The 12,541-nt window shown below is 34.3% G+C and overlaps 1 protein-coding gene across 17 annotated transcripts in view; it reads right to left on the bottom strand.

Annotated features, from left to right (window-relative positions):
- Mlip (muscular LMNA interacting protein) overlaps positions 1–12,541 on the bottom strand; it is a 297,907-nt gene that overhangs the window by 96,820 nt on the left and 188,546 nt on the right. For 13 of the 17 annotated variants that reach the window (XM_087195995.1, XM_087195985.1, XM_087195993.1 and 10 more), the window contains 3 exons: positions 8,677–8,742; positions 8,514–8,597; positions 8,333–8,395 (listed from right to left, as the gene is read on the bottom strand). In XM_087195995.1, coding sequence (XP_087052121.1) covers positions 8,333–8,395; positions 8,514–8,597; positions 8,677–8,742 — 213 coding nt within the window. The remainder of the gene's footprint in view (positions 1–8,332; positions 8,396–8,513; positions 8,598–8,676; positions 8,743–12,541) is intronic. The other 4 variants (XM_087195999.1, XM_087195983.1, XM_087195998.1 and 1 more) reach the window with 2 other exon arrangements.

The raw sequence follows: 12,541 nt of genomic DNA, 5'->3' as shown, positions 1-12,541 counted from the left end.
AGACTGTGTCTAGACCCACATATCACACCGTGTATTAAACTAAAATCAAAATGAATCAAAAACCTAAATGTCAAAGCAGACACACTTAAATTGTTGGAAGATAAAATAGGTAAAACTCTTGAAAACATAGGAACAGGCAAGGGTTTTATAAACATAACCCCAATGGTACAAGAAATAACACTGCGAATCAAAAAGTGGGATTATATCAATTTAAAAAGCTTCTGCACATCAAAGGAAACCACCAACAGAGTGAAGAGAAAATTTATAGAATGGGAAAAAATTTTGCCAGCTATTCTTTGGACAGGAAACTAACACCTAAAATATATAAAGAATTTTTTAAAAATTAGAGCCCCAGAAATAAGAGACCCAATCAAAAATGGGCAACTGAAATGAATAGACACCACTCAGAATAAAAAGTACAAATGGCCGATAAGTACATGAAAAAATGTTTAACATTACTGGCCATTCAAGAAATGCAAACGAAAACTACATTAAGATATTATCATACCCCAGAAAGAATGAAAAAATCAAAAATAACAAATGCTGGTGAGGTTGTAAGGGAAAAGGATATAAAATAGCACAACCATTATGGAAATTAGTGTGGCGATGTCTCAAAAAAACTAAAACTAGACACCGCCCCCCGACCCCAGCACAGAAGAGGTGAGGCATTCCCAGTGCCCAGGCAGAGGCTTCAAGACCACCATACCACCACCACCCCCAGCTCAGAGCAGGTGAGCCACGTGGGTGTCAATGGCACATGCCCCCCCTGTCAAAATGAGAAGACATGTAAGCAAGTCTCAAAACCAGACTTTCAGAAATAAAGCAACCCCAAAGGGAAATGAGATGGAACACTCTGATATTCAATCACCTGGACTCCCTGAACTTGCAACAAAAGAGGGTCTGGAAAAAATGAAATCAGAAATAATTTCTCAGATAAAAGCAGAAATTGTGCCCATAGTTTAAGAAATGATTAATAAATCTAGAGAGGACAAAGATAATTAAAAAATAGAGGAGCTGAGGAACATGATGGAATCCCAACATAGGAAACAAATGGAATTTATAAAACAGATACAAACAGATTTTCAGATTAGAAACTCCATTGGAAGCTTATGTAGCAGAATGAGCCAATGTGAGGACAGAATTTCAGATATAGAAGGTAAGATTGCAATTAGTGACCAGGAAAAGAAAAATTTCTTTAAAATTGTAAGGGACCATGAGAAATCAATCCAGGGCCGGGGATTTAGCTCAGTGGTGTTGCCGCCTGTCATGCAAGCGCAAGGACCTGAATTCGATCCCCAGTACCAAAAAAAAAAAAAAAGAGAGAGAGAAATTAATCCAGCAGCTGCTAAATGATGCAAAGAAGAATAACATAAGACTGATTGGAGTCAAAGAAGAAACAGGAGAGAGTGCAGATGACATAAAAAAATTTCACAGAAGTGATGGGGGAAAACTTCCCAAGAAGGGGAAAAGAACATGACACACAGATAAGGAAGGCATATAGGACTCCAACTAGCCATGATCAAAAAAAATCTATACATAGGTATATAATAGTAGAGATTCCAGAAACCCAACAGAAGAACAAAATTCTACAAGCAGTTAGAGAAAAGAAACAAATCACATACAAAGGAAACCCTATCAGAATCCCAGCAGACTTCTCAATGCAAACCCTCAAGACAAATAGAGCTTGGAGTGACATATTTCAAGCCCTAAAGGAAAACAGCCTCCAATCCAGATTGACATACCCTGCAAAACTATCTTTAAAATTGATGGGGAAATAATATACTTTCATGACAAAGAGCTCCTTAGGAACTTCATAAATACCAAACCAGCACTCCAAAAAATTTTAGACTATATCCTAGGAAAAGACAACAAGGATCACAGCCCCAGGAAGCCCAGCAGAATGAATCCATCGGGTGCAACAAGAAATTCAACACAAAAGGGGAGGATCCAACAAAAAGAAAAAGTCATGACAATGATAAGGATAAGTCAATAAGTATCAGTTATAGCCATCAATGTTAACTGTCTCAATTCACCAATCAAAAGAAATAGACTGGCAGAATGGGTCAAGAACAAGATCCAACAATATGCTGCATATAAGAAACACATTTAATTCAAAAAGAAACTCATAGACTGAAAGTTAAAGGGTGGAAAACAATACTCCATGCAATAGGATCCTGAAAAAAAAAGCAAGAGCAGCTGTCCTCTTTGTAAGTCAAGTGGATTTCAAAGCAAAATCTGAAACACTTCTGGTCCCAAGAATTTCAGATAAGCAATAGTCAACTTGCATGTACAAATCTATTGTAAACATGTGTTTTCATTCCACTTAAGTAAAAATTTAAGAACAGAACTGTTGGTTCTTAACAGTAATACAAGAAATCTCTATATTGTTTTCCAAAATGGTTTCATCATTTTACATTCACATTAGCAATATTAGAAAGTTCTAACTGGTTCACACCTAAGCTGACATTTGTTCTTTCAAAACTTTTAACTTAATCTCCCTAATGAGTGTATAATACAATCTTGCTATTGTACTGATTAGTATTTTTCTGATTCTAGTGCTGCTCACCTTTCCTTGTGCTGTACTGGCTATTTATCATCTTCTTGTATTTACTTTTTAATTGGGTTTTCTATTAATGAGCTGTAAGAGTTCTTTATATATTCTGGTCTTAGGTTATATGTATTATAACTATGGTCTGTTTAAGGACTACTTTTCATTTTCTTAATGATGTCATTTAAAGTTCTAAATTTTGATGGAATCTCATTTATCAATGTTTTTCTTTTATACATCATGTTTTTGTATCCTAGGAAATTCTTGCCTACCCTAAATTCGTGAATATTTTCCCTTATAATTTCTTAAAGTTTTATAGTTTTAGTCTTTCATATTTAGGTTCATAGATCCTTTCAAGTTATTTTTATGTATGGAAATAAAGGGTTGAGGTTAATTTTTTACATAAGGATACCAGGTGTTCTAGTACCATTTGTTGAAAACATTATCTTTTCCTCTGCTCTTGAGTTGAGTTTATGATCTATAAAATGTTAATGTTAAATAATCTTTCAAAAGTCAGTTGACCAGGGCCAGGGATTTAGCTCACTGGTTCTGCTGCCTGCCCTGCAAGCACAAGAACCCGAGTTTGATTCCCAGTACAAAAAAAAAAAGTCAGTGGACCATATATGTGTGGTTCTATTTCTAGATTCTCTGTTTTATTCCATTGATCTATATGTCTTTCCTTAAGCCAACACTGCCTTGATTATTGTAGCTTTAGAGGAATTCTTAAAATTAGGTAATAAATATCTTCCAACATTGTTTTGTTTATTTTTTTGCTTAACTTCTTTTATTGGTACATTTTAGGTATACAATATATTTACACTTATCATTGGGTGCTTGTACCTGTACATTTTGTATCTTGGTTCTTATTTTTTCCCCATTACCTGTGCACCTTTCACCCCTCCACCTTTCCCTATTTACATACTTCATTCCTTTTTTTTTTTTTTCTCATAATTTTTCCTTTCCATTCTTCCCTTTCCTCATCTCCTCCCACCAACACTGTTTTTTTATTTTTACTTTTCTAGGTCCTTTGTACTCCTACATAACTTTTTTTTTTTTTTATTGTACCAGGGATCAAACTTGGGTCCTTGTGCTTTCAAGGCAGGCGGCGGAACCACTGAGCTAAATCCCCAGCCCTCCTACATAACTCTTAAATTTCAATATCCAAATCTTCATTTATAGCAAGTATACATAAACCTGAATTTTTATATATACCTTGTGTTTTCTTATCTTGCTAAATTCAAATACAAGTTCTAGGGGCTCCTAGAGATTTCTCAGTATTTTCTCTGTAGATGGTCATTTCATCTACATGTAAAGATTTTACTTCTACCTTGCCAATCCTATGCTATTTATTTATTTTTATTGTCAGACTATTTTGGTTTCGGCCTATGTTTCAAAGTTTAATGGACAGTTGAAGAGTAGGCATATCTGCCCTTGTTCCCCACCTTCTAGAGAGAGCATTATATCTTCTCCATTCATATAAGGCATTTTTGCTGGAAGTATGGAGTACATGTCTTTGATCTGTTGAGAAGGTTCTGTTCTACTTCTAGTCTCCTGATAGCTTTTACCATGAACAGCTGTAGAATTTAGTCCAATACTTCTTCTGCGACTACTGATAGGATCATATGGCTTCTTCCTTTCCTCTGTTAAAATGATGACTTACAGGGGTGGACCTTCCAATGCTGACCCAACACTGCCATCCCTATAATAAAACCACTTACTACATATTGCCAGATCTGACTTCTAATAGTTTGTTTTGTTAAACAAATTTTTATCTATGTTCATACTTTTTTCTTCTATTATCTTTATCCACTTTTAGTATTAGCACAATGTTGATTTCCTAAAATGAGGGGAGAAGTGTTCCTTCTTTTTTCTGCTTTAAATGTTTGATATAATTCATCAATTAAAATGTATATGAGCCTGCTGTTATCATATAGGTAGGTTTTCAAGCTAGGAATATACTTTCTTTAATAGGTGCTATTCAGATTTTATATTTCTTCTTGAATCAGTTTCATTAATTTGTCTTCCAAGGTACTTCATTGAAGTTGTCAAATTTACTTCAAGAAATATATTTGTAACATGCTTTCTATATCCTTTTAAATTCTGTAAAATCTGTGGTAATGTCCTCTAAATCTTGATATTGTAATTTTTAAAATGTATAATTGATATTGTGTAATAGGAAGAAAAGGTCTAAAGGAGTAGGGGAAGTGGGAGGGGTAGGGGAAAGGAAAGAAGGGTAAAGAAAAAATATGAGAAAAGGAAAAAAATGGAAACCAAGTCTTTGCAAATAAGGAAGGGTGGAGGGGGGTGAAGGGAGGGCAGGGGAAGGGGAAAAAATTAAGAACCAAGATACATCATGTAAAGGTACAAGATCTCAATGATGAATGTAACTGTATTTTACACCTAAAATGTACCAATGAACTTAATTAAAAAAAAAAAACTAAAACTACAAATTCCATTAGACCAAGCTATTCCCTTTCTAGGTATATTCCCAAAAGAGTTAAAGTCATCATATTATATAGATATATGCATCCCCATGTTTATAGCAGCATAATTTATAATAGCAACATCTTGAAAATGGTGTATATGTCTATCAACAGATGAATGAATAAAGAAAATGTGGCATTTATACATAATGGAGTACTGCCTTGCCATAAAGAAAAACCTGAGGCATTTGTAGGTAAATGGATGCAACTTGAGAATATAATGTTAAGTGAAGAGATCGAGAAAAAGTATAAACGTAAAAATTCAGACAAGATTCAAAATGTACTAATAAATTGTGTATATGTTTAGCTTGATTAAAAACAAGTGAAAAAAGAAAGTGAAAACCTCAGAATGCTAAAGAATTTTATAAGCTTTAAAGTTGATAGGCAAATAGATCTGGGTGTGGTAGTGCATGCCTACAATCCCAGCTCTGAAAGCTATCAGCCCTATGGCTGATTCCCTTCAGTGTTTGAGCCTCTGTTTGAATTCTGTCTCATCTACTCTAACCAAAGTATATCCTGTGGGTTGGTATGCCTATCTTGTCTTTTTGTGCCTCACAGCCCTAGATATATAGTAAATAAGTATTTACTATAAATATATCTATTAATCAATATTTGTTGAAGCAAAAGGGAACAGTCAGAACAAAAATCCTACAGAATGGTATAAATTGTTTGCAAACCATACATCTGAAAATGGTAATAACCTGAATGTATAAGAAACAACTCAACAGCAAAAACACAACTCAGTTTTTTAAATAGACTAATGTTTGTAATAAACATTTCTCAAAAAAAAAAAAAAAAACCTGCAAGTGGTAAACAGATATGTGAAAATGCTTAGTATAACTCATCCTGAGGGAAGTAAAAACCACAGAGACCACCTCACACCATAATAGCTTTTACCAAGAAGATAAATAATGAGTGCTAGCAAGGATATGAAGGAGGAATCTTGGTCATTGTTGATGACACTGTAAATTATGCAAAATACCATGGCGCTTCTTCAAAAAAGTTAGAAGAGTGCTACTATAGGATCCAGCAACCCCATTGCTCTTTAACTCAAAAGAACAGAACGCTTATATTTTAGATTGTTAGAGAACTACTAAACGATTAATTGTTGTAACTGAATCCTTAGTGTTTCTTTCATATATGGTAGCAATTTGTGTGTCCTCTTTCATAAATATAATTTCTTAATGTTGAAAATTGGTTACTGGGCTTCTGGATATTTGCCTATAATGTTCCAATTGAAAATTAAGATTGCTCTTCTAATTATGAGCAATTCTGTATATTTAAAACCTACCTCAGACATACATGTTCTTATTTTTAAAAGAATCTGAAGAAGTACCTGTACTGGTACCAAGAAGATACAATGAAATAAATTCAGTAAGTTAAAGAATCCAGAAATAATACCTTAATGAAATATGCATGTCAGAAACACATCAGCACACTCATGTTGATTGCATCCCTGTTTATAACAGCTAGGATATGGAATTAACCCACATGCTCATCATTATATGAATGAGGAAAGAAAACATGGTAAATATACACTACTCAGCCAAAAAAAATGTAAAATCCTGTTACTTGGGACAATATGTATGGGACTGAAGAGCATTCTGTTATGTGAAATTAGTTGAGCACTGAAAGGTAAGCATTGATAATCTCTGTCATAAGTGAACCCTAAAACTGTTGATCACAACAGTTGGAAGCAGAATGATGGTTACCAGAGACTAAGGAGAAATGCAAGGGACCAGGTGAAGGAGGGATACAGTGTAATTGTTTGATAGGAAAAACAGCTTCTACTGTCCGATGGCACAGCAGTGTGAATATAACTAATAATATTACATTATATATCTCAAAACAGTAAGAAGAGAGGCATTTGAGTGTGCTCATTATAAAGAAACAATAAAAGTTCAAAGTGATAGATACACTAATTATTTTGAGTTGATCATTAACGCACATGGTATCAAAGCACACATTGTACCTAATAAATATGTACAAAAATTGTCAATCAAAAAAACCAAAAATAATACAATGAAAAATTGCCTAAAATTTTGTAGCTTAAAATACTGCTTTTGTTAAGAACATGACCATTAAATATTTGTTAAACGAAACAATGATATAAATTATTCACATATTACTTCTTCAACCTAATTCTATTTAATATAATGCAGAGTTTTTACATGTTCAATAAACAAATCAGAAAAAATATAGTTTAAAATTGATATACTTATTTTTGACACATCTAAATTTCCTGTTAAAAGACTTAAAGCATATACAACAAAACAGATTTCAAATACAGAAACTATATCTATTTGTGAGTCCTCTCTTCTAAAGAATATTTTTTTAATATTAACAATTGCTTACCGAGTCTCTATTTTACTACTTATGAATATTTGTCTGTAATGTTCCAATTGAAAATTACTATTGCTCTTCTAGTTATGAGCAATTCTGTACATTTAAAACCTACTTCAGACACACAATGTTCCATTTTTTGAAAGGACCTGGAAAAGTACTTATATTAATTTCAAGAAAGAAAATAAAATAAGGCTGACCCAAAAAGAAAAATAAAACAATTAATTATTTTCAATACAGGAAGAACCACATGCTCTTTGAAATTGGATAGAGTTAAGTAATTGAGAAAATAGAAATGTAAAATTTTATCCAAACAACTGAAAATGGCTATATTATATGAAGGAAACATTTACATATTTAATTACAATGAATAATTTAGCAGTATTCTAATAATCTAAAATATAAAGGTTATATCCATTTGAATTAAATAAGAATGAAATAAATTCAGTCAGTTTAAAAAATCCAGAAATAATACTTATGATAAAGCTATCAGACTAATGCTACTTTAGTCAACTTCATTTCTCACTTGGACAATTCTGAATTACAAATTACAATGGTAAGTTACATTAGTCCTTAAGCTATGGTGTGAGATAAATCACAAATTCTACATGCAGCTTGTCAGATTCCAACATACAAGAACACAGTCTAGTAGGCTGGCTTTCAAACTGCTTTGAACACAACTCACAGTGAGAAATACCTTTTACTTTGCAACCCTTTATATGCATACCTAACTGTGTACATGGAAACAAATGGTAACAAATGTTACCAGTTCCTGTATGCTACTTGGAATAGCATCTGATATTCTACTATTTTTTTAGGTGCTGGTTGCTAATATATATACTGATTATTAACTGCTAAATTAACTTCCGGATTTCCTGTTAGACCTTGGCTTGCAGTTTGAAAATTGTTAGTTTAGAAAATCTTATGGTTCAGTAAATGGTATTAAATATATACATACTTTGATTGTTTCAGAACCCAGCAATGTCTGCTGTGGAGACCTTGAAGGAGAATCAGAAGAATGCTGGGGTGAGGGGGAAGAAGAAAGAAAAGATAGGCCTGAGAGGCATCATACTAAATAAAGGGAAATGAAGAGAAGCAAAGCAAATGTTTGAGTAGCGTGTTCTAGTCTAAGGCATTACCATAGACAAGGAATCCTGCAAGACCTTATCAATGGCAGCACAGAGCTCTTCAGTTTGCTGCCTGAGCTGTGCAGGGAAACACAACTGGAAGAGTCGAAACCAGGGTGTGGGTTAGCACTGAGTTGCAGATTGCAAACCAAAAGCAGGTGATTGAAGTCATTACCTCCAGGGGCAGGTCTACGGAGCTGTCCTGGGACACACTTTCAGCCTGGGCTGGTTCATCTAGTGCCTAGTGACAAACAAAATAGTCCTTGTATGAGACCTTAGTCAGTACCAGTGGAGGCGAAAAGTCTTTTCAAAGCGAGCCCTGTGTATCTCAGAATTTCTAAGACAAAACAAAACAAAAAAAACTTTGACTCATTTGATGAGCTATTCTCTAACATGAAGTCATTTTCCATATTTCTCCCACGTCTTCTGTGAAATTAACATCTCTAATATGAGGTATTACAATAAGGAAAGGAAATTGCTTTTGTAGATTGCTTTTGTTCTACTTCTACCCTGCTTTTTGTATTTCTTTTCTTGAATTTGTGAATTTTAGTTGATTAAATGAGTTTTTTCCTTATTTATTTTTCATCCACTAATTGGGCATGTGGCAGAGGTAATGCTAAATGTTCTTTCAGATTTTGTCACTTTCTTGAATACACTTAGGCAACATTTTCTTGACCTCAGGAATTTAGCTGTGAATCTGTGACTGATTGCTCCTGAATACAAGCAGAAGTGATGCATAATTTCTAGTTGAAGGCAGTTAAGAATGGGAGTGACATTTCACCATGCCCGGTCTCATCTTCAGCTAGCTGGGTGCAGGATGTAAGAAGATAATATGACTGAGTTGCTGTTAGAGAGTGGCCATGTGGGACAGCCAACACACCAAAGGATGGAATGGAAGGAAGTAAACAATGACTGTGATAAGACATGGAAATGGCAGGTAGCTAGTGTTGCTTACATTACATTACTATGGGCTATGTTTTCTTAGAAATTAGCCTTGGAACTTTTCCACTCTTACTAAAGACTAACTCGAGCAACCAAAATTTTGGAATATTTCGTATAATATGCAAGAATCTTACAATTGCACAGCTCAATTCACCCTCTTGTTCATCCTCCAATTACCATGCGCAATTTAACTACGCTATACACACATTATCATGTTATAATTTTTCCCTAAAATGTTTTTGAATGATTATGTATATTTTTAAAAATTTTTAATAAAATAATGTTTTATATATGCCCACACATTGTCCACTTTCCGTGGTCTGCATTCCTTCCTAAAATACTTCCTGAGGTTCTAGTTGCCATTATTTCCCTACAGCCTAGCAAACTTCCTTTAACATGTTTTGTACTGTTAAGTAGGCTATACAGGAATTCTCTTTGTTTTCTCTTAGCTGAACATTTATTTTGTCTTTCTTCTTGAAGGACTGTGGAGTTCTCTTTTTCACTTCAGGCATTTTAGAGGCTCACCCTGAGGTACTGCAGCTCATGTTGCCAGTAAGCTAGGGCTCCCTGTACTGCTCTTGGTCTCTGGGCTGTTTCCAACCCCTCCCCCCCAACCCCCGTTCTCAAGACACTTTTTATATTTGATTTTTAGCAGCGGGCCTGTGTTGCTTGTGCATGGTGTGTCCCTATTAAAACTTCCCGGGACTTTGTGAGCCTCTTCAAAATAGCCATTTATATCTCTCACCAAATCTGGCTAATATTATCAATTATATAGATTTTTTTTTCATTTCGTCCTCTTTTCCTGAGATCCTGATTAGATGGGATATGATTCCACAGTCATTGGAGCTCTGGTCAATTATTCAATCATTTCATTTTTCAAATGAGATAACTTTTATCAACCTATCTTCAATTTTGCCGACTCTTCTCTGTCCCCAGATTTCTTTTAAACCCAATCCAGGGAGTTTTCTATTTTTGATATTTTATTTTCAGTTGCAGAATTTTCATTTCATTTTAAGCTAAAATTTCTAGTTCTGTACTAAGAATTTTTATATTTCAATTCATTATGAACATGTTCTTCTTTATATCTTGAGAGTGTTTATAACAACAGCTTTAAAATTCTTGCCAGATGATTAAAAACATTTGAAAAACCTTAATGTTGATCTCTATGAATTATATGTCCCACTCAATATGGATGATACTGTTTTGTTTCTTTGAATGCCTAGAAATTATAGATTAGAGATCGAGTGATATGTTTTAAAGACTATAGATTCTATTATCATTCTATGAGGAATATTATTTTTATTTCATTTTAACATGCAGTTAATTTGGCTCCAAGGTCTATGTCTCCTTGGTGACGTCGTGGGCAGAAGCTGAAATAGCTATTTATTTATTTTACCCCTCACTAAGCTTCATGGGCACATGTATTATTCAGTAGTCACCCAGAGACAGGCAGAGTTTCTTAGCAGCACGTGGGGCTCCCCTTCAGCTACTCCTCCTCCATTCCTGGTTCACATTCGAGCTCTTGTGTAATCGTAACTCTTTCTTCTAGTTCCTCATCAGTCTGTTTGTAGGTTTCTTGCTAAGTTTCAGCTGCGTCTTAGCAGGCAAACAAGGGGCTACTCTTACAGAAAAAGGAAACACAAAATCTAGAAGTCAATCGAATTCCATTTTCTTCTTACAAGCACTGACTCTACTGCAGTTTCTAACTGCCCTTGGTTACACTCCTATACCTTCACACGGTTCTTAATTATATTTTGTTCAGAATTTATCATTGTTATCTGCAAAACAAGCTGCTCTTACATAAGCTACTCCTTCACTTGCAGAAAAAGAATAACAGAAACTATTTAATGTAATTAATTTTAATTTCTTACCAGAGAGATGTTGTGAATTGTTTTCAAACTCATCAGAGTAAGCTTGTAGTTCACAGTTATTTTCTTTCTACCTTGAACCCAAGTTGATATAAGAAAATGTGCTTTGCATTTCCCATTGGAAATGATTTTTCTCACCCACCTTGTACTTGAGTGTACAACCCTTCAAAAGTCCTGGCTTGTTGACAGTAATACAACTTCAGTTCTCTATCTGGCTCAGTCTCAAGTCTGCCTCTCCACTGGCCTAGCTGGTAGTAAATGCCAATACCTATGGCTAGTGAGTTCAATACTTTCAGAACAACCAATACTTTACCATCTAGACAAACATTCTGAATTCAGCCTGACCCTTTGGTGTTTCCCTTACTTTCTTATGTTCTAAGATTCATATTAGGTTGAACTACAAAGAAAACTGCCAGTATTCAGCTGGAAATGACTCACAAAGATGGAATTTCTTGACATTCTGTATTTTTCATTTTTGATCATCAAGTCTAGATATTTAACAACAGATTTTTCAAGCTTTCCAGTTCCAAGCCACTCTCAAATCCATCATTATTAATATCATTCAAAAATAGGTGTCACAAGTTTCACAGGCAATTGCAAAAGAAGTTACTCAAAATGTGATTAGCCTTGGTCTGCAGCCACTAGGTAGTTGAGTGCCTGGTCCCTGTAGACAGTTGTACTTTCAAGAGAAAAAATAATCCTGTGAATATATGTGTTGCAATAGATTTGTAGAGAGGCAAACAAGACTCAGTTCTCTATTGTAATATCATATACAATATTTAGAATATTTAATTTAGATGTACTTCCTATTTTATATTTTTTCAGTGTCATTCTGATTAGCTGTATCCTGACTAGGTGTCACTCCAACCGTGCAATTCACTGGTTATCAGAATCCATTTGTACCAGATCCAGGAATATCACAGGTCTTGAATCACTGGCAAGAGACACCATGTCCACACACAAGAATGATCACTTTGCAAGGGATATACTGCCAAGAACTCAGAAAAGCAACATAGAAATGATTAGATTTCATCATTCTCTTATTTTAATAGCTCATAAAGGAAAATATTGTCTGAAAAGTCTTGCTTTCAAAATTCACTTTTCTATAACAAAATTTAAAAGATGGGTTTTGATAACTTAATAGAAACAATTTCTTACCTCAAAAGATTTTCATGCTTTCTTCTCTCATTCTCATCCTCTAAAATTATAGTTAATCACAAGAAGTGGTTG

Source organism: Heterocephalus glaber, unplaced genomic scaffold (assembly GCF_053883595.1).
Source record: "Heterocephalus glaber isolate CG9 unplaced genomic scaffold, H.glaber_assembly_v1.0 deba00001610, whole genome shotgun sequence".
Lineage (NCBI taxonomy): Eukaryota > Metazoa > Chordata > Mammalia > Rodentia > Bathyergidae > Heterocephalus > Heterocephalus glaber.
Note: the sequence above shows the minus strand (reverse complement) of the source record. Positions and strands in the feature narration are given on the sequence as shown.